The 21426-nt window shown below is 43.5% G+C and overlaps 1 protein-coding gene across 3 annotated transcripts in view; it reads left to right on the plus strand.

The window, feature by feature from the left end:
- Nucleotides 1-1032: 1032 nt before the first annotated feature.
- Nucleotides 1033-21426, plus strand: part of TSHZ2 (teashirt zinc finger homeobox 2) — a 263065-nt gene continuing 242671 nt past the window's right edge. The window contains exon 1 of one of the 3 annotated variants that reach the window (XM_035025423.1): nt 1033-1600. In XM_035025423.1, the coding sequence (XP_034881314.1) occupies nt 1561-1600 (40 nt within the window). In that variant the 5' untranslated portion in view covers nt 1033-1560. The remainder of the gene's footprint in view (nt 1601-21426) is intronic. The other 2 variants (XR_004682969.1, XR_004682968.1) reach the window with 2 other exon arrangements.

The following is a 21426-nucleotide window of genomic DNA, read 5'->3' on the forward strand; positions in this document are numbered from 1 at the left end:
GAATATGTGATTCAACTATCAAGGAGGCAGTTGGGAGGGGTTTTTTTCTGACCATCCACCAAATAGAAGGAAGGTGGAGGGTCAGGGGCGTTAAACTTAGGGTGGGGGTGGGGGTGGGGAGGACATCTCCCCTGTCAGATTAAGAGACTTGGAGGATGGAGGTCATTGATGGACAAGGTGCCCTCCCCCTTCCCCGCCCAAAGCAGACCTAAGTTCTCACCTTCCTAACAAGTATTGTTAATGGCACTGCCGGTGGGCTCACCTGGCCCCCCGGAGCTCCCTTTCCAGCTGCGGAGTTTGGCCATCACCCTGCCCCCTTTCCTCCCGCGTCCGTGCCCGTCCCACCCCCACCCCCGCAGGGGTGTCCCTGAGCCAGTGGGCACGTCCTCGCCCCAGCGAGGGGGGCGCCTCGAGGAGCCTGGGGTGGGCGCGCCGGGTCCCCGCCCCCCAGCCCCTCTCCCCGGCGGGACACTGTCCCTTTAATAGACTCCCTCTGCCTGGCGCTCTGCGGCTGGGGAGTAAATTTCTCCCTGTCATCAGGTCGCGGGGAGAGGAGGAGGAGGAGGAGTTTGTTAATGTTCAGTTTGTTCAGCGGGATCGATGTTTGCTGGCATCGCCTCGCCCTGTCTTGTGTGTGTGAGTGTGTGAGTGTGCGTGTGTGTGTGTGTGCGCGCATATGTGGGGGGTGTGAGTGTGTGTGAGAGGAAGAGCGAGTGCGTGCGTGTGTGAGTGTGTGTCTGTGTGTGTGTCTGTGTGTGTGTGAGTGTGAGTGTGTGTGAGTGAGTGAATTCCAGATTTTCTGTCTTTCCCAAACCCGCTCCTGTCCTCTCGCATATCACTCACAGACGGGGATCTGACAGCAGCCACAAACCTACAGTGAGTGATCTCTCTCCCCCAGCGCGAATCCGCCATAGAGACCGGCGAGGAGGAGGAGGAGGAGGAGGAGGAGGAGGAGGAGGAGGAGGAGGAAGAGGAGCAGGAGGAGGTGGAGGAGGAGGTGGAGGAGGAGGAGGAGGAGGAGGAGGGAAAGAGGAGAAGGAAGAAGAAGAAAAAGAAGAAGAAACCACTACCTTCCCAGGATTGCCTTTTTTTTTTCCTTATCTTTACGCGCGCGTGTGCGTGTGGCGTGTGTGCGCCCCTCGTCCCTTCCATCCGAACGCGGTCTTGGATGTTTAATAAAGAAATCAAGTGTCTCAACAGTCACCAAAAAAAAAAAAAAAAAAAAAAACCAAAAAACCAAAAATTTCCAAAAAGCAAAAACAAAAAGAGAGAGAGAGAGGAAAAAAAATCCAAAACAAACAAACAAACAAACAAGGCAGAACCAACCTCTACTTCAAACCAGCCGGCACAAGCCACCCGTGTCCGCCACCCAGAGAGGGGGGTCTCTGGCCCGTGGTGGAGGAGTTGCAGGGGGGATCGCCAGGGGGACAGAGGCCGAGTGACGCCCTAGGAGCCACCGGGCAGGAGGCGGAGGAGACCCAGAGAGGCGAGAGAGCAGCGGGCCCCCGCGCGCGGCTCGGGGCTGGGGCGCCAGAAGTGGGACTGGAGCGAAGTAGAGCGATGCCAAGGAGGAAACAGCAGGCACCCAAGCGGGCGGCAGGTAAGAGAACCGGCTCCGCTTCGGGGCTGCCCGGCGCGCCGAGCTCCTCGCCCGCCCTCCTAGCCCCCGGGTGCCCCAGGACGCCACCCCCGAGCCGCGGGGGGAGTTCGCTCTGGGCGCCCCTCTCTGCCCCACGAATAACCCCATCCTCTCTCTCTCTCTCTCTTTCGCCTTCTTCCATCTCCCAAATCCTCCCCTTTGCAGGCTCCGGTTGGGTGGGGGGGAAGCTATCCCACCAAGCCTTCCCTCCTTAAACTTTTTTTCCTCCACCCTCTACCCCACCCCTAACTTTCTCCCAGTCTGTTTCTTGCCTCTCCGGCCAAAGTTGGGTTGAGGATTTGGGGTGCGGGGTAGGGAGACCGTCCTTCCGCCCCTGCATCCCTCCGCGTGGTCAGTGCCAGTGGCTTCTGGCCTCAAGGGACAGCGACTCCTCTCGCTGGGGTTTGGGGCGCTGAAGTGTGAGGCATGCCCAAGCCCTGGGCTGCAGGCTGGCTTTGGGGCAAGCAATGAGAGTTTAACTTTGACCGCCAAGGTGGAAAAAACCACCCCAGGAAAGGAATGAACCTTTGAATATGCTTTCTAAATATGCTTGGAAATCTACTCAACACTCTTTCTCTTTTAAAAAGGGGGGGGGAAAGACCCAGGAGAACATTGAAACAGCTCTGGATTTTCTTTGCCCAGAGAGAGTTGCAAACTTTGTAAATTGATTTGTATGGTATCCCATCTGAATCCTTCCTTACCAGCCCCCCTCTCTCCCTGCGAAAAAGAGAGGAACAGGTTAATGGATCAGTACAATAGACCTTCTAAAGGATTTTTTTTTTCTTTTGGGTTGCTTAATTGCTTTTTTAATAGTATGCTGGGGTTTTGTTTCTCGGAAGTGTAATATGAAAGTTCATTTTTCTCCTGCCAGACCCACCCACTGAAAAATCAGCTTTCCACTTGATTGCTAGTTTTGATTTGACATTTGATTGATCACCTGTCATCTCGCTGCCTTTGATCTATTCATTCTTGATATATATCAATAAATCACTCACCATGGTAACTCAGAGTGCCGGTGACGCAAGCCTTGCCCTCTAGATTCAGAGCCAGACATGCACAATTATTATCTTGTTTGGCTTTTAATGTGGGCGTTTTTATTTCTTTGTGTCCTTTAGTTGAATCAGGGCTTTAGCGAAAAGCTGAAGTCTTTCCCCCTGTCTCTGTCTTTACCCTCATGCTTTAGGCGGCATCCATTAAGGCTGGTGTTCTGCAGACCCAACAACACATTTCCTTCTGTTGTATGAGCGAAACATTAGAGAGAAGTTCAGTGGAACACTTTTGTAAACTTTGTAAAGCCACCCTTAGAACAAATCCAAAGTTAGTTACAAATCTGGGCAAAGTGGGTGTTTGTGTCTGAACATGCTGGACCACCAAGCTCATCCTCCATCATGGCCTGATTCCAGCCTGAATGGCAGTCCATGTGCTTTGAAATATCCACAATTATCTTCCCTTCAGAGCTCAGAATTGCTTCCATAACCATGTGTACGTAGATTGGTTCAAATTGCATGCGGAAATATCATTTATAAAGCTTTGATTCATGAATTTTCCAACTGTTTCCCTAAGAGCAAAATAATTAAAATATTTTCAGTGCTGTGTATATTTAGAACTTGCCTAGTCAGTGAGGTGTACTTTTCTCAACTCTGGCTACCTCTTTTGAAAACAGTTTCTCCCTCCTGCCCCTGCCCCTGTCCCTGTCTACATTTAACTCACTTATTGGAAAAAAAAAAAAAAAAAAATCTTAGATTGCTTTGCAATCTGACAGCGTTGGGGTGTGCACTGGCCTTCTAGACCCAGGAAAAGTAAGCGTGCTCCTTCTAGTTCTGGCAACCCAAGTTTTCGTGTAGCTAGATTATTAGAGATAACGTCCTTATTGTCCCAAAAGAGAACCCTGGGCAACAGTCCAGCAAGAAGTAATACTGCCCTGAAAATTACTCTTTCCCCCCCACCCCCTTGTTGTTCCAGTAAAGGCCATCAACAACTAGGCAGTAATTTAAATTACCAGAATGACTGGACATGTCTCCTTTGGTAAGCTCATTATAAAAAGTGCATTGCTCAGAATTGCACTACTTTGATTATAATTATCCTCTGATCAATGAGGATCCAGGTGTATGTAACATAATGCTGTATCACATTATTTAAATTAGATCATTTTCATTAAGCTCATATCTATTGGAACTGGCTTGTCTATTTACTGTAGTTTGTGTGTGTGTGTGTGCGTGTATGTTAGAAAGTTGAGACTGCAGTTTCAGTTTTATGGCCTATTGTATGCCTAATGTCTTTATATGTTTGTTTTCATGGCTTTATTATTTTCACTGAAAAAAGGGGAAAGCCTGGTGGAGCTGAAAGGGAGTGATTCATATTGTATACAACGAGGCCCCTCGTACAGTATTTATTTGATCACATATTAGTAAAACAGATATTTTTTCATGCAAGTTTCCTTTCCTCCAAAGTCACCGATGCTGTCCTCTGTGTTAGCTGAGGTGGTGATTCACAAGTAAAGTTAGCCACTTTGGGAGTCTTGAGCCAGTTGACAACCAGGGAAAAGAACAAGGTGGGTTCTAGGATTGTGGCCATACTAACTTTTATCACTACCTGAAATTAAACACAATGCACAACTGTAAGTAATTACTCCCATGGACTGATGTTGAAAGCTTGATTTCTAGCTTGATTAATGAATAATGTAAGATAGAAAAAGCCTATGAGTGAATCAGAGCTGAGACTCTTTCCCAAGAACTGTTCGAGGCAATTTGATTCCTTTGCATTATTAGTTTTAAGTTCCATGTTTCAAGGGATCAGTTACAGAACTTTCTAATAAAGCAGGTATGCAGAAAGAATGAACAAGATGATATTATAAGTGATGGGAAATCTCAGTCTTTATATGTTACGTTCTGCCACCCCCCCCCCCCCCCCCTTTTAGGGGAAGGGATGTGAGGTAGGCTGTTCTCTTTAAGGAAACAGCTAAGTCAGAACATTTCCCTCTGAAATGTCATTCTTCCTGGCTTTCTACAGCTATGCTATTCCATCATACTATTACTTTGGGCAAGACAAAAAGTTCAGAAAACAGCCTATAGTACCCCAGGGATTTGTGTATGTGTGAGTGTGTGTGCTCACTTCCTTGGATGTATATTTCACTCGCTACTAAAATGCATCCACTTTTACCTGAGAATATTGCAGAATTTTCTATCAGCATCTTTTCCCCCTATCCATTTTAGGGCAGGTAGAGAAGATGGCAGAAAGGTAAAATAAAACAGAGCAGTGTTTTGATTTGTTTGTATTTTGCAGGATGCATAGTAGTTAAAAATTTAAAATTGCAGACTTACACTGCAAACCCTTCTATTTTCTACAATCTGTCACAGCCTCTGTACACAGACATGTGTAATACATATATTTTATTTTACCACCCTGAACTATTGTTTTTATATAATGCCAGCCAAGTGTAATAGAATGCAAAATCTTCGGGCTTGTGAATATCGAATGTATACATAAGTTATAGGATTCTGCTTCTGCCAGCCCAAAGAGATTAAATGTTTCCTTCTTGTTGACTCTCATAAACTATCTGATAATCCAGATCTGAGGAAAGTCTTGCAGGGAAGAACAGCTCCCTCAATTTATTTTGTTTATTTAATATGGAGATGAATAATGCAGATTTTGTTTTCATGAATGTCCTTGTGTGGCAGTAAACATTAGACTATTAGCAATCATTACTTAAAAGTTGCAATTTGCACCTTAATGGCATAGTTTATTTACATGGGAAACATATTCAGCAGGGACAGTTCTGAATCCTGCAACGGAGCAGAGTTGACCCCAGCGATCTCCTTTTCAGCCCCTCATGAGAGCGGTGCCTGGGTGAGCCAGGGAGGTCTCAACAATCTCTACCAGCAGGGTGGGGAGGGGCAGGCAGCGCAGGGTGAAGCTTACCTTTAATTTACTGGCAAATGGGATGGGATTCCAGGGAATAGGAATTGGGGTGGAGTCTGGGACCCTGGCACTCTCACTTTGTTGAAATACACTTCAGAAAGACAAGTTCACATCTTGAAGATTTAAATACCGTGTGCTATAGACCCCATTCACTTACCCAAACGGTATGGTTTTAACAGATGAATGGAAAAAATAAACACACACACCCCCAGAGGGGTTCAGCAGCATGAACTGTTCTGGCTCTTCTTGTTATTTAAGGCAAATCCCTGAAAAAGGAAGGACAGGTCCCACGAAATTACATCCTGCACAGAGCCTTTTGGATGGAAATTGATTACTTAAGTGGTCCCTTCCCTACTCCCCTCCTGATTTCCTTCTCCCACCTCTCACCTCACCCTTAAAGACCCAGATTGAATGGGACATCTCAAAAGCCCATTTGTTTTAGGCATTTATTGATTTCATTTTTAATCTGCCATATCAGGACACAATACATTAGCCCTAATCAGCAGATTGCAAGTGACAGGGAGTTCTAGTGGAAAGTAGGTGAGGGAGAGAGGGCTCTGAGAAACTTCTGCGTGATGAAAATCTTCTTGAGGCTTGGGGGTTGGAGATTGGAGGCTACTTTTAGGGAGGTCGTAGAAACATTCCTCAGAACTACTGTGCATTTATTTTTCTACCACCTTACCTTGATTTGTCTCCCATTCACCTTAATTCTACCGTTTGGGAAAACTTCACACCCAACAAATACCTCCTAGGCATCTTTAACTGATTTGTCCCTGGAAGCATCTTGCCTTTTGTCACATTCTCCAACGGAGGCTTATGCTTTCATTTCATCCCAGGTGACTTCTCACGCATTTGACGGAATTTCTCCAACTGGATAATACCTGGGTTGATCTATTTATCTTCCCAGTGGCTTGGGGATTGTACTCTCAGTTGAGCAGGTTTTAAAGGGGCACTGAGCCTGGCATTATGTAAGGCTGTGTGAAGCGATACCCTTCTGCTCATCCCTGCAGCTCAGCTTCAGAAAATCAGGCAGGAAGGAAACCTGTTCTTGTTTGTGCTGGGTCTGTAATTAGCTGACACGAGTTAAATGACCAGAGTAGATCCCTTCCATCACTGTATGCGTACCATCAATTTTATTTAGGTATGTCATGGTCTGGGAAGACTCAGCCACTATTTCAAAGGCGTGCTTGCATCCACCCAAGTTCCCTTTAAAAAGCACAGAATTGCCTAACAAATCCTCTATTAAGACCAGGCATACACAGAGTATCATTTTCGTTTGATGCAAAGTCAGTTGGAAATACATTAACAGAGAGTGTCTTGCATCGCTTCCCTGAAGCAGTGCTTTTTCATTACATATTTAATTACAATCAAATTGAGCGACTTTTATAAAAAAATTACAGTGGTATTAAAAGAAGCTTGGCACACAAAGAATTTTATTGCTTTGCAAGTTGAGAATGCTGTTATATTTTTATTTACTTGGGAGAAATTTATTTTCATTTTCTAATGTGACAAATACAGAGTATATTTTCCTGTCGTCTGTACCAGGGAGATCTCAGCCTCCTGCCTCCTTAGAGCCTGTTCATCCCGGAAGAGGTTTTTTATAACCCTCTTTGAGTAATTTGTAACAATTTATATATATATTTTTTTATCATTTTAAGTTTTATAAATTTCATTTAAAGTTAGAAATTCTCCTGTTCCTTAGGGTGACCTTTGGTGAGCAGCTCTTTGATTATAAATGAGCTTAGTCATTCGAACCACATAAGAAATAAACTCGTTCAGAGGGTTTGCTTGATTGCCTGGATATTGCAGTAAGAAAAAACACACACACACACACACACACCCCATATATTTATCGGCTTCTATCACATAACCCGATTTTCACTGGATTTACCATCTCTTTCATTTTTTTCTGTACTACTGACCTTTCAGTCACTTGTTTTAAGAACTTGTTTTAAGTTCAGGGCTGGGGATGACATTGAGAGGGAGTGTCAAGAGATGCTGGTCTTCAAGAAATAATAAAAATTAGATACTTTAGAGCCCAAATGTCCACTTCAGGACTCTGTCCACAAACTCACAGGAAAGTGTCTCTGTAAGCACATGATTTGGCATCGAACTTGGACGCTGGCCTGGAGGGTCCACAGCAGTGTGGCTGTGTTCCTGCTGAGAAAGGTGTAGGACTTAGGTCCCCTCTGAGGACATTGCCTACATCCACAGACACACAGAAATGGCCTCTGAGAGCAAGTGGGAATTGCTGATATATTTGTTTCCAAAGCAAATTCCATGGGTGAAGTGATAAAATAATTGGGAGAGATTTGAAAGTCATTAAAATAGTTATGAAGAATTTTCAGAATTTTCGGCTGTTGCCTCTCTGAATCTTTTGCATTTCCTCTGCGGAAAAAGATGTCTTCTGGGCATCCTCCAATACTTTGTGATGCCAAAGCAATGCCTAAAACTGTTGAAAATTTTAGAAATTACAATGCAGGAGGCACGGCCAGATAATCCTATTATTAATATATCAGCATTATTTTGCTTAACAACAGGGAAATAAATACACAATGCAAAAGTTTTAGAGATAATGCATTTAGAGAAATCACACAGGAAAAAAAAAAAAACAAAACCTGGATCATATTTGAAAGTTTTTGTCTTGAATTTTTCTCTCGAAGTAAGAGTGCTCTTTCCATCTGTGTTATTTAAAACAAAAACAAAAACACAACAGTTTCAGTATCATCATACCTAGTACCCAACCTGAAACAGGGTCTAATAAAGTTCTCTCCAAATGTACAAAGATATAGGGCATTATATTACACGTCCCTTTAAAAAAAAAAAAAAGAGCTTTAGAAAACCAAAAGTGGGCATGCAAACTAAAAGCAGATCTAACAGGCTCTCTATTATAGCTCACTCAGGGTTCAGGATCCAAAACTTTGTTCGGCAGGGTAAGAAGAAGATAGCACTGCATTTTAACTACACATCTCCCTTGGCACATGAGAGGCAGTGGAGCAGGGAAGATTTTTAAGGAGCTTTTTAGCTCTTTTGCATCTGTCTCCAAAGACTAATTTAATTGAAACGCTGTAGTGTCCATTTATGCTAAAGGAAAAACCTCATGTTTCCATAAAGCGGCTAGCCGCTAAGGTGGGTTAAAAAAAAAAAAAAAGGCAGCGTTCTGCAGTTTCTGTTAGTACAAAAATTAAGATCACTGGTCTTAATTAGTTGAGTGCTTTCAGAACTGAATGAATACTCCGAAATCACCCCTGCGCTTTCTTCTTAAAGCTACATCTAAGTCATTTCTATGGAAATTACACAGTTTACATACTAAGGTGGGCAGAGTATGGTTATTGTTTTTAATGAAAATAGTTACAAAGGGCAGAAGGAGATAAAAACAGTTGTCAGCGGCCATTCTGTTTGTAATGAATTTGGAAGAAACTTCCCTCACGCTTTCCTGCATCAGGAAAAATCCATGAAACCTGGTGACGTGGACGATAGAAAAAGGAAGCAGAAGGTCAAGGTGTTCTATAGGGAGAAAGGACTTGTGTAAGCCAGAGCAATGGCATATAAATATTTCTATATAAACTGCAAGGGGCTTACTTTAAATCACTTGAATTTATCAGATTCTTAGAATTTTCCAGTAATTTAGAAGCCTCTCTCTCTCACACCCCAGGGGAGATAGGAATAGCTTCTGGGTCAAGATGATGCTGTAGAAAAGAGGTATATCTACTCTAGGCGTTCGGTACCATTTGGTACAGAAGAAATGCCAAAATGAAAAGCTATAAGCATGTTTTATATCAGAGTTGCCTTCAGCTAGTTTCCTTTATTAGAAAGTTGAGTACATAGCTTTGTGCTTCTCTTTGTTTTCCCTCCAGAGATTAGGTTTGAGATTGTGGATGGAGCCCTAGAACAGGAGCAAGTGACTTGGGTTCTGCTTACAGTTTTGCCCACACTTGTTATGCGGTCCTGGGCAAGCTCCAGAGAGAAACCTTAGTTCAGGGATAATAATATGAGCTCAGGAGTCAGAATGACCCAAGTTCAAGTCCCTAGGTCTATTTCTTTTCTTTGCCTTGTAGACTCGGACAAGCCGCTCAAATCTCTGCCCCTCACCCCCCAACTTTCCAACCTATAAGATGGGGGTCGTCATAGTTCTTCTTAAGGCCCAGGTTTTTGAAAGGATTATACAAGCCTTGGGCTGAGAAAGTACCCTGAAACTCTTAGGGGTCAAACCTGACAGTGGTAGTGTGTCTTTACCCTGAATGGCCAGACCATGAAAGGGGGTCGGGGTTTGAAAGAAATCAGACCTGGGTGCATTTTGGCTTTTAAAACTGGAAATACAGTCATTAAAGAGTGCTTTAGCCTCTTCTGAGGCTGACTCATACTGGGCTGGTTGGAGCCCTGCACCAGCTCAAAAAAAAAGTTTCTTTCCCCAAAGATAGTCATTATAACACTAGCAGCAACAACTATAACACCAACAGTAATAACCATATCTGCCACTAGGTAAGTGTATATTATATACCAGGCGCTTTTCCAAGTGCTTCATATACTCCCGTTATTTAAACAGAAATTATTTTCTTGAGTTCCTACTTTGCGCCAGGGTCTGTTCTGGCCACCTGCATCCCCAGGAGGGATTAATAGGAAGAATATGATCCCTGGGGATCTTACCCTCCAGGAGGGGGAAGCTAGAGAGCATGCAAGTAAATTAACAAAGAAAAAAAAAGATAATTTTCATGATGACAGTAGATTTATAAAAGCAAAAGTTGGGGAGTGGGAGTTTGGCATGGCAGGTGTGGATGGTCAGGGGACACTTGTCCTGGAGGGGACATCTGAGCCAAGTTTTATCCTTACAACATTCTTATGCATCAGATGCTAGTGTAATCCCTATTTTACTGATGGGGCTCTGAGAAACCTGCAGAGCAACTCATTCAAGGTCATGCAGTGGCCACACTGGGTTTTGAACTCTTTGCTTCCAAAGCCCAGACCCTTAATCTATTGTGATATTTTATCTAGAATAGCTATAGTGATTTGCCAAGGAGGGACCCAGCTCCTATTATTCTTTCTCTGCATCCGTTGTGGTGTCTAAGCCTGCAGGGAGGTTATTGAGAACGCTGACAGAGGATGCTGCTTTTAGTGACATCACCAAATCGAATCTCGGGTCCTCTCTTGTATATGAAGTCGGTTTTTTCTTGAGTGTTCCTTCGTGTGTATGTATGTGCGTTTACGCATTCATTCATTCAATCGATGTTCACCTACTACCTACCAGGCATTGAGCTAGGTGCTGGGATAGCGCAGTAGGAAAAGCCCCTGCCCTCACACAGCTCATATTCTTGTGAGTAAGACCAGAGAGCAAATCAACAAATAAATATAAAATACTAAATAGTTCTAACTGTATTTCATAAAAATCAGTTGGGGTTAATGGAGTAAAGAAGGATGGGAAGGTTCCCTTTTTATATAGAGAGTGGTCAGGACTGGTATTCCTCAGGTGCTAACACTTGATCAGACCTAAACCAAAAGTGAGGAGCTAACCAAGCACAGATCTGGGAGAAACATTCCAAGGAGTAAGCATGTAAGGCCAGAACTGACTTGTATGTTTGAGGAATACGTGGGAGCCCACTGTGGGCAGAGCAGGTTAAGATGGGGGGAGGTAGGCAGGGGCAGATCTTGTGTGACCTTCTCGATAGGGTTCTCAGTGTGATGGGATGGAGAGTTTCCAAAAGGGAAGTGATGTGATCCATTTGGGTTATCAATAGAACATTTCACAGTCACTATTTCAAAGGCAGTAGTGGATTTGGGTCTATTTGCCCACCTGGCCCTTCAGTGATGGTGAATAGGATGCTCAGAACGATGGAGGTGGCATGTGGAGATAAAAACACCAGCCCGGCCATTATGGAGGGATCGCCTGGTGCTGGGTGAACCACATAGGTGAGGCTGTTGAAAAGCAAATGTGCAGAGCCAAGGAAATCTGGGATCCAGTTGCAGTTCTTCCCTACTTAACTGACCAGCGGGTTTCCAGGGGAGTTCCTTCACCTCACTGCACCTCCGTGTCCTCATCTGTCAAATGGGCACGCGATATAGCTCACCTCCCATGGTGGTCGGGACGAGTAGGTGATGGGATGTAGAGAAAACACCTGGCACAGTCCCTGGCACGCAAGGAGGATCTTTTTAAATAAACGCATGTTTTTATCCTTCTTCCTGTTGTCATTTTTTTTTTTCTGTAGGGATTCCAGGAAAAATCTAGGCACTTGAATTAGTCCTTGGTACCTATTAGGCACTAAATAAGTATTTCCTGATGAATGAATAAATGAGGCTGTAAATAAATGAATAAATACTTTAATTAGCATGTTACTTTGTATACTAATTAATTACTTTTGAGCAGAAGGATCTCTTTTGCACATCTAAAATTTTTTGGCAGACCTCCGTACTGCTCACGATCCTAACTGCCTTTGAATATTTATCAATTTAAAAAATATTAATGACAAAAAGACAGTGATTTCAGGAATAAACTTGCATTATGTTCATCATGACATCACCTGCCTTCATGTGAAGAGCAGTGATTTCACCTTTTCGGCAGTAAATATTATTTAGCCATCTTATAGATAATGCTTGCTGATAATATGGGTTAGTAGACTTCCTCGTTAAGCCAAGACCCCCAGAGGGAGCGTCCCTGATGTTGGTGAAGGGGCTGCGGAATCCCTATTTCTGACCCCTGAGCTTGACCTCTCCCTCCGCTCTCCAGGTGCCCGCAGCCTCCAGATGCTCCCAGCCTCCCAGGGTTTGGCAAGGCACCCTCCCCCACCGCAGACCTGCGCTCATCCCCTCCGGCCCAAGGCGGCAAAGCTTAGGGGTTGTTAAGCTAATAGGAGAAGGCTACAGGCTGTTTCCTGGTAACGCCTTCTCCACTTTGTAATTGTCACCTTCAGATAAGTGTCCTGGAGAGGGTCCCCGAAGGGAGGCTGGCTGGTGCCTGTTAAGGTCTATCTCAGGACAAAGAGATTTGGGATCGCAGCGAGCATTTGGGAATTTTTGCTGCCTACCTTGGGTTTTTTATTTAACCAGTGTTACTGAAGGTCTGCTGTGCACCGGGGGCTGTGGAAGGTGCCGGACCTGGAGCTTTGAGTCAAGGTGACAAAAGGCCTGCCTTCATGAAGCTTCCATCTCGTGTGGCAGACAGGTCACAGACAAGTGAGCAGAGGTGCCTGTATCACATCATGCCAGCACATTCTACGTGCCAGGGAGAGACTGAAAAAGAAGGCAGGGGACGAGGCACGAGGGGAGGGTGCGCCCGTCTTGGATGAGATGGCCTCCAGGAAAGGCCTCTCTGGAAGTGACATTGCAACTGGATTCTGAGTGAAGTGGCAGGCAGAGAAGTGTGGCCGTGCATCACGGCGGGTGGGGGGAGGCAACTGCAGGCATGGCTGACAGTGCCAGCCTGGAGCAAGCAGGGGTTGGCCGGCAGCAAGGACGCCAGGGGGCGTGGTGAGGGGTCCTGACCTAAGGACAGGCAGCCGCCAAGCCTCCAGGACCAAGGAACTAGGGAGCAACTGTGTGCTGACTCAAGAGCCCTGGAGGGCGAGGGAACAGGGGGATGACCTGACTTAGGTTTTTACAGCATCCTTCTGGGTGCCATGTGATATATCAGGGACCAAGGCTGCATGCAGGTTGACCATGTAGGAGGCTCCTGCATCGGTCTGGTCAAAAGCTGGTGATGACTTGGACCAGACTGATGGTGGGGGAGGTGGGAGAATCAGTCCAAAGTCGGACGACAAGATGTGCCAAGAATGGCAGGTGGCTGTGGCAGAGACTGAGAGGTGTGTCTGAAACACCGGCCTGTGTTTATCCTCTTAATTCCAATTCTCTCATTCCTGCTTTTATTTCTCTCCTCTAGTTATACACAGGGTTCTTACTGAAAGTTGTCAGTATATCATTCTCTGAGCCCAGAGGGGAAACAAGGAAAGTGTTTGAAGGTGCATTTATTCTAGAACTGACTGTAGAGGGGAAGAGGCCACCCTTTAGAGCACATTTCATGGAGTCCTGGATTCGCCCTCACCCATCTCCGCATACCCACCAGACAGACCCAGTGTCAGGAAAAGGCGGTGACCCTGGAGTCAGACTGGGGGTCGATTTCTCTCCAATGGGTCACTTCCTCACTGCATGACCTTAGGCACTTTGACCTCCCAGACTTCCAATTTCCTCATTAGCAAAATAGACCTAATAGAAGGACTCATCTCATTGGGTTTTTAGAAAGATTCATTGGGATAAATCAGATGACGTGCTTAGCACAATGCGTGGTACAAGGTTAAGTGGTCAACACATTGTAGTCATGACAAGAACAAGTTAATAAACCTCTCCATGCCTTGATTTCCTTATTGGTAAAGTAGAGATGATAAAGAGTCCCTCTTGGGTTGTTGGGAGGAGCATAGTATGAATACCTACCAAACACCAAGCACAGTGCTTCATACACAGTAAGTGTTCAATACATGTTAAATTTTAGAATTGGGACCATGACTCTGAGCTCATGACCATGAAGGGATCTTATGTCTTATTTGCTTTCTGTCTACAAAGCCTGGCACAGAGTTGGTGCTCAATAAATGTGATTTGATAGAATGAATGATGGTGCCATGGTTATTAGGAGTCAGAATGAGGAAACCTAAGGAGACAAAGGTACATCTCTTCGAGGAGGGGCCAAGACCACTGACTCATATCATCAGCTCCTCCAGTGGACACTCCTGATGGCCATCTCCTCTGCCCAGGCCTGTGAGAGCTTTATGCAGTGTTTTAATGAGGAAAACAAGCCCACCCGTGAATGTTTTTTAAGCCAAAGTTGCCCCATTATGGACGGCCATACCCATGGTGGTGGAGAGTTAAGTAGCACTGAGTCATGCACAAAGTGCCAGCAATGCCCCTTTTCCAACACCCTTTCCACCCCTCTGATTTAATCAGGAAGAAAGTCTGATTTGGTGTTAGCCTGCCTTAAACACCTGTCTCATGCTTGTTTCTCAGAAAGAGTAGACCTCAAATTCAGAGACTTTTTCAAGTAACAGTATCCAGTGAAAGAAAAAATAACCCTTGGATTTTCATTCTCTGATAATTTGTGGCAAATGATGCTGGTTTTTCACTGATGGTGGTGACGTAATTTTCATTTTAAGATGCAATTATGTAGGTAAATAGAAGAGGGAACCATTGTAGGGGAATATATGAAGAGAGTAATTGGGGGGCAAAAAAGCAGTTGGGGGGGAGGATATTGCACAAACCACGAGGATGGGGCAGAATGACTAACTGGGAGGACCCCGTGGGCACCCAGGACCTGGGCAGGGCAAGGGATTCACGGAGCAGCTGTGAGCAAGGGCTGCCAAGACACACTTGGGTCAAACAAACACCCGGAAAACAGAGGCTTTCATGAAAACTTCAAAAAACTTTGAAAACCCGAAGGAACTTCCCTTCCCAGGATATCAGAGAGAAACTCTGGAGAGTCTTTACTGGCCGAGGAAATTTTGCCGGCATGGAGAAATTGGGAATAATGCTCTGGTTTGGCATTTGGAATAGAGCTGCAACCTTGCCAGATGCCCAGGCCAGTGCCTAATGGTTCTGATTCCCTAGGATGGGGTTGGGGCCTGTGAATCTGCATTCGAAGCACCCACTATGGCTTTGAATTACAGGTTATGGGGGGAAAAATCTCAGTTCTCTCCTCCTTCTTTCATCTCCTCCCCATCCTCCTCCTTCTTCTCCCTATTTCTCTCTCTCTCCCAATTCCAAATGCCAAAATAGGTTTAAACATTTAAAAAATTATTTGAGGGGATCCATATCCACTTTGGGCTTTTAGTCAACAGAAAAAAATACAAGTACTCTCTCTTTTCCCTCTCCCTCTCTCATGGCAATTGCCTCTCTTTGGAAATGGTGGGGACCATTTTCCCTAATGCATTTCAACAGGGAAATGCATCCATTTACACATTTGTCTACCTCATCAGAGCACCAAACACCAGAACCCAGAGCATCCCTCAGTTAAGGAGAAAGATAAGCAACCTGGCAAATATCTCACAGGGGCTCTGACTGCTTGGGAGTTTGCTGGCACCCTGGAGATGAGAATCAAGAGACAAGAAAGAAATAAAAGGAATGTCCCGGAGCTTTATTTTTTATTTCTTATGCACTCTTCAATTCTGGAAACGCTAGGGGTTGGGAGGGCAGAAAACCTGGCTTTATTCTTTGACACCTCCCTCCACCTTCTTGTTCTCCGTTTCATATTTTCTCCTACTTTCTTCAGTGGCTCTTTTTCCTCCAGTCCCTCTTTTTTTCTTCCCTGACTCCTCCCAGTAATGAGATTTCCAAGGCCTTTCTGTCTAGCAGCTGTGCTTCCCTGGGTGAAGGGGATCAAAGTGATGATGGTAATGATGAGGAAGATGACGCTAGTCACAATTGTCACTTGTCATAATGGCTACCGTTTTTTGACCCGCATGACATTAAACCCGCAAGTCGACACTTACTAGTTAACATTCACAGAGCATTTACTTCATACAGGTCTCTCCCCACAACATCCTGAAAGCCGGATATGATTATTATTGGCCCACTGAAGAGATAAGGGAATTAAGTTTGGGAAATGTCAAATATCTTGAAGATCACACAGGCTTTCAAATAAGATATTGAAACCAGGCTCTGCCTATCAGAGTCATAGGATTCAGCCACTGTGTTTTGTTGCTTCTCACAGTATTTAATGCTTAATGGCAGAGAGTCACATAAATAAACGTCTACAGTCTAGAATAGATACGTGCAGACTAAGGGGTGCGAACTGAAATTTAGTGTTTCTTCCAGGTTGAACTAAGTTATTCGTGGCAAAGAAAAAAATAAAGAGGACCATCCTGCTTATCAAAATCCAAAACACCATCTTTAAAGGTTGAGCCTAGGAAGATTTAAAAAAAAAAATGCATAGGATTTTTGAATCCTCTTGAGCTTTCCGCAATAGCATTTTCCTAAGTCCATTCCTGTTTTATTAAACAGAAGTAGGAAAAAAAAAAAAAACACGAAAACCATGAACACAGTCCATCTGGGGTGTCTCGGTAAGTAATGGTGCTCACCCACTTCCTACAGGATCTTTGTGGATGTGTCCCAAAGTCAGACACTGCTCATCTGTTCCCTATAAATCTCTTGTAGGCTCCATGACTCTTCCTGGCCATCAAAAATATGGAACACATGCAATAATACTGCCCTGTTATTTGTTTTAGCAAATGAAAAGCTACCCTCACAGATTTCCCTTTTAGAGCTCCTCACAGTATTTATGGTCAAGGTCTCCAAAGTTGTTTCTTACTTGTAAGTATTTAATTATAGGTGACATTTAAATGATTATTCTGAATAATACGAGAAAAAGATGATCGTGAAATTCAAGGAGTTGTATCTCAGAGGGAAAATGTTGCTTACAACAGAAATCATGATAGAATCTTTCTTGGGGGGGAAAAGAACCCTAACAGTTGTTTTTAGTTGTTGTTGGTTGAAGGTTTTGTGGGTTTGTTTGTTTGTTTTTTAATTTTTGAATGTGGGTGGCATTTTGAAACAAAACTTTGTAATGATACAGTTTGGCAAACTGCCGGCTATCTGATTTGAGGTTATTTTATTGAGTAATGGACTGAAATTATCATCTTATTTCATTGTCTTTAACATAAATATTTCCTTTATTAATATTAGATGGGGATAGTCAATCATATGGAATAGAAGAAAAGCTGTCAATAGTAAGATGAACTTATTTCACTTCATCAGGGAATTTCGGATATAAAGGAATTAAACTTTACAGATAAAGCTATATCATCTTTGAACACCAATCTTAAAATCTCTGTGCCTCAGTCCTGTAAATAGGAATGAATGAGAACAATTACTTCCAAGCACCACTACGAGGATTTAAAAAGTAGATACTTATTAAATACTTGGAACAGTGTTCCATGCATAAGTGTTCAGCAAATATTATTATTTCCCCCCCTTACTCTCTCCCCAGAGACAGGTACTATTCAGACTTTGTTGGGTATATCCTCCATATTTATAATTTTACCTGCATATATATGTAGCTAGGGGCATTATTATCTTTCTGTATATATTTAATATTTTTATGTAAATATTTTTACAGTTTTGCACATTGATTTTTTAACTCTGTGTAGGCTCTATCCAAGTAAGCAGCTGGAGAAAAAAAAAGGGAGAGAGAGAGATGATAGAGTAAAAAAATACAGTGAATTCCTTTTCATATGCTTTATAATATTCCACTGTAAGAATTATTATTTTTACTCATTTATCAACTCCTCTGTTAATAGACATTTAGCATATTTTAAAGTTTTCATTATTACATACAATCCTGTACTGAATATTCTTGGGAATTTTTACAATTGTCACATAAATAATTTACGTCGAGAAAAGCAGTTGTGAGATTTTTACTGTATTTAGCAAGAAAATCAGTAGTGAACATTACGGAAACAGCTAATATTTCTTACTTTGAAATATTCTTGGTGTCTTTACTGAAATATACATTTCTCTTACCAAAAAATGTAACTGGCTCATTTGCACCTAGTAGGCATTTGTGAAATGTCTGCTTGAAGTAAGTAAACTGAATAACTAAGATATGTCAATAATCCCAATAATGAGTGAGACTCAGCCATCTACATGGCTCGAATCCCAAGTACATCAAGAGAGCGGTCATTAGCCACCTTGGGGTGGAGTGGGGAACAGAGAGAAGCAAAAAGGAAAGCGTGACTAGCATCAAAGAAATTGCATTTGTCCTGAGAGTCTGTAATGGATGGAGCTCCAGAGCCGGCCAACCATTGCCCCGCGGATCCTGGAACCCCGGGGGGGAGGGGGTTGTTAAACATGAGGGGGTTGGGTGAGGAAAGGAAGGGCCCTTGGATTTTGTTTAGCAGTGTTACAGGATGAACCATAACAATAGTCATTCTGCAGTTTGGCATGTTAGGCAGTTAAATTGACCTTTAATGCAGTTTAGCAAACATGTATCGAGGCTCGATGCTCAGTCCTGGGGGTAGAAATATTAATAAAATAGGACCTTGCGATTCGGAGGGTCCATGTAGTACCAGATGCTTTTCACAACCAAGATTAGCATCATCCTTAGAATGTGTGTACGTGTGTGTTGTGGATCTGTTTTACTGTGGGGACGAATTGTGACTGTGTATCTTTTGTGTGCGTTGTGGATGTATGTTTCACATATGGCTATATGGCGTGAGCGTTAGTGTGTGTGTCCAGGGGGAGGCGAGAGTATAGACAGCCCTCGTTATGCATGAGTTTTGTGTTAGCACGGCACATTGTCAATGCATACGCTCACACCGAGGCTAACCTACTAACGGAATTGCCACCAAGCTCTTCAGGATTTTCCCCTGGGAACATGAAGCTGGCATCACTGTGTATTTCCCCAGGGGTATCTCTGTGGCGCTGCCCTGGGGGGAGAAGGAAAGCGAACCATAGTTACACCTATATTCCCTGCACAGGAAAATTAGCACTAGATGAGAAAGGTATCAGTAACTGATGATACAGGAAGGTCAGCTCTACACTCTGTTGCCATTTCCGTTTCCTTGTCTATATTTTATCACGTCAGAGATTGATCCTTCAAATCATGGGGGCCCTTTCATTTTCTATACCTGGAACACAGTAGGTGTTCCTGCTGAATACATGGATGAATGAATCAATGAGTGAATGAAGAGTTATCCAAGGTTCCTGGAGCTTTTGCAAAATTTAGATACCCGGATGATTTATGCCCACAGGGCTGAAGCTAGTAGGTTCTTAGTAAATGTTGAATGAAGAAATGAATGCACACACATTGCACATGTGAACATTTGCTTATCTCTGAAGCAGGCTCAAAATCATAAGAAAACAGTTCCCTGACGGGGTTTTTATTCTTCCTCGGTCGGTCCCACGGGAGCACCTTGTCTGCTGTCCCTTTGGTTTAATTATTGTTCTTTGAGATCAGCACGACAGCCCTTCTGTTAATTGTCAAATTGCAGCCACAAATGGAGAAATAAAGAACGAGGCGGGGGGGGACCCTCTCTAGTCCAGGTACGGGAACCTCCCCAAAGATACCGTTCTTTCAGAGAGGCGAGGGGAAGGTGGAAAAGTTGGGGATAGGAGTTTTAAAACTTGCCAAACACATAAACCAACAGCACTGTGTGGCTGGTTCCATAAATGTTTAATAAGTTTTATCATCTTGTGACGAAGGTTAAACAAATGTGAGTCCTTTGAGGAATTATTTACTGGAAGCAAAGTTATGGCATCAACATCTGTGTTTCCAATCACTTAGATGAGGAGTAATCAAATAAATCACGAGGAAGCTCCACAAAGTAACTTCTGTGTTATTATCTCTGGAGAAGAAGAATGTAAGTAACTCTTTTGGGTGCCCTCTGTTTTCGAATTTGGACTTTTCTTTAGTTGAGAGACTTCTCTCTTTTCTTTTTTTATTCATTTCATGATCTTCAAAGACTATGTCTTCACTCTTTTTGCAGAAAGTTACCATAAAAACATCCACAATAGAAGTACTTAAAAATTTCTCTCAGGGAATCTGGCTATTTCAGCCAATATTCTCATTTGGGAATGGGCTAACAGTTCCAATATATAACATCCATATAATTTAACCTCATAAATTTGTTTTTTTCAACAGTGATGTAATGGGGGCACTGACCTGGAGTTTGTAAATGTTCCCTGCTCACTGCATTCCCCTGGGCAACATAACATTCTAGACAGTGTTTTATGTGCCCTGATTAAAATATAACATATTCTTGCATTTCCTGTGGACTGACTTGTTAGTACTCTAAGCAGAATATTTAAGGAACATGGAGATGTTTTCAACTGTGTAACAATGCACGGTGTGAGGTGGGTTTGTTTGTTTTTTTTTAAACAATGATCTTATTTTCATTTTAGACCACAGTCCCCTGGGCACCCACTCCACAAGAAAAGTTTTGTGCTCTGGCTTAACTTTTGAGTCTGCCACTGCCCTCTAATAAATAAACAGGATTACTTGTTTGTAACTCCAGTTTGAATTCTGGAGCACGTACTTTGAACTGCTCTCCTGCAAGGGAAGGACTTGGACAAGTTAGTGGTGAGTCCTCCAAGATAGAACAGTAGCAATGGAAACTTACAACATTTTTTATGAAAAGAAAAAAAAATGTTTAATTGAAATAGGGGAAAGGTTTCCTATAGTCCTTGCATCATGAAAACAGCTGTGACAAATAAACCACTCAGCAAAAACTGTTTGTGGATTGAGATGTTTTAATTTGCTATGGGAGGAACACAGAGTAAAAATAAAGGGTAGTTCTTGCTTCCAGAGGAGCAAAGGAGAATTTGTGGGGTGAGGGCTTGAGCATGAAACTTTGCTGGGCAGATATGGATGCTGCCTGGAGATCTTCCAGGTTCGTTCCGGGAATAACATGAAAGAGACATGGAAATGACACAAGGGAAGGAGGGCTGGTTGGATGACATGGATTCGGGGAAGAGAAGTTCATGAAAGGAGTGTATGTATTTGAGAGTCATTTTTTAATTTTTTAAAGATTTTTATTTATTTGAGAGAGAGAGCATGAGCAGGGGGAAGAGGCAGATGGAGAGGGAGAAGCAGGCTTCCCACTGAGCAAGGAGCTTGATGCGGAACTCGATCCCAGGACCGCAGGGATCATGACCTGAGCTAAAGACAGATGTTTAATGGACTGAACCACCCAGGTGCCTAGAGAATCATTCTTTTATTAATTTAGCAGATACTTATTAATGTCTGTTGTTTTCCAGACCCTGCGCTGTGTGCCAGGGCTACAAGCATAAATAAGGCACAGCCTCTGTCTTCACAGGTTAGTGATAAAGTGCCTAGAGCAAAGCTAGGGAGTGTTAGATGGATGGATGGATGGATGGATGGATGGATGGATGGATGGATGGAT

The sequence above is a fragment of the Mirounga leonina genome, unplaced genomic scaffold, assembly GCF_011800145.1.
Source record: "Mirounga leonina isolate KUSES-001 unplaced genomic scaffold, KU_Mleo_1.0 Mir_195, whole genome shotgun sequence".
Lineage (NCBI taxonomy): Eukaryota > Metazoa > Chordata > Mammalia > Carnivora > Phocidae > Mirounga > Mirounga leonina.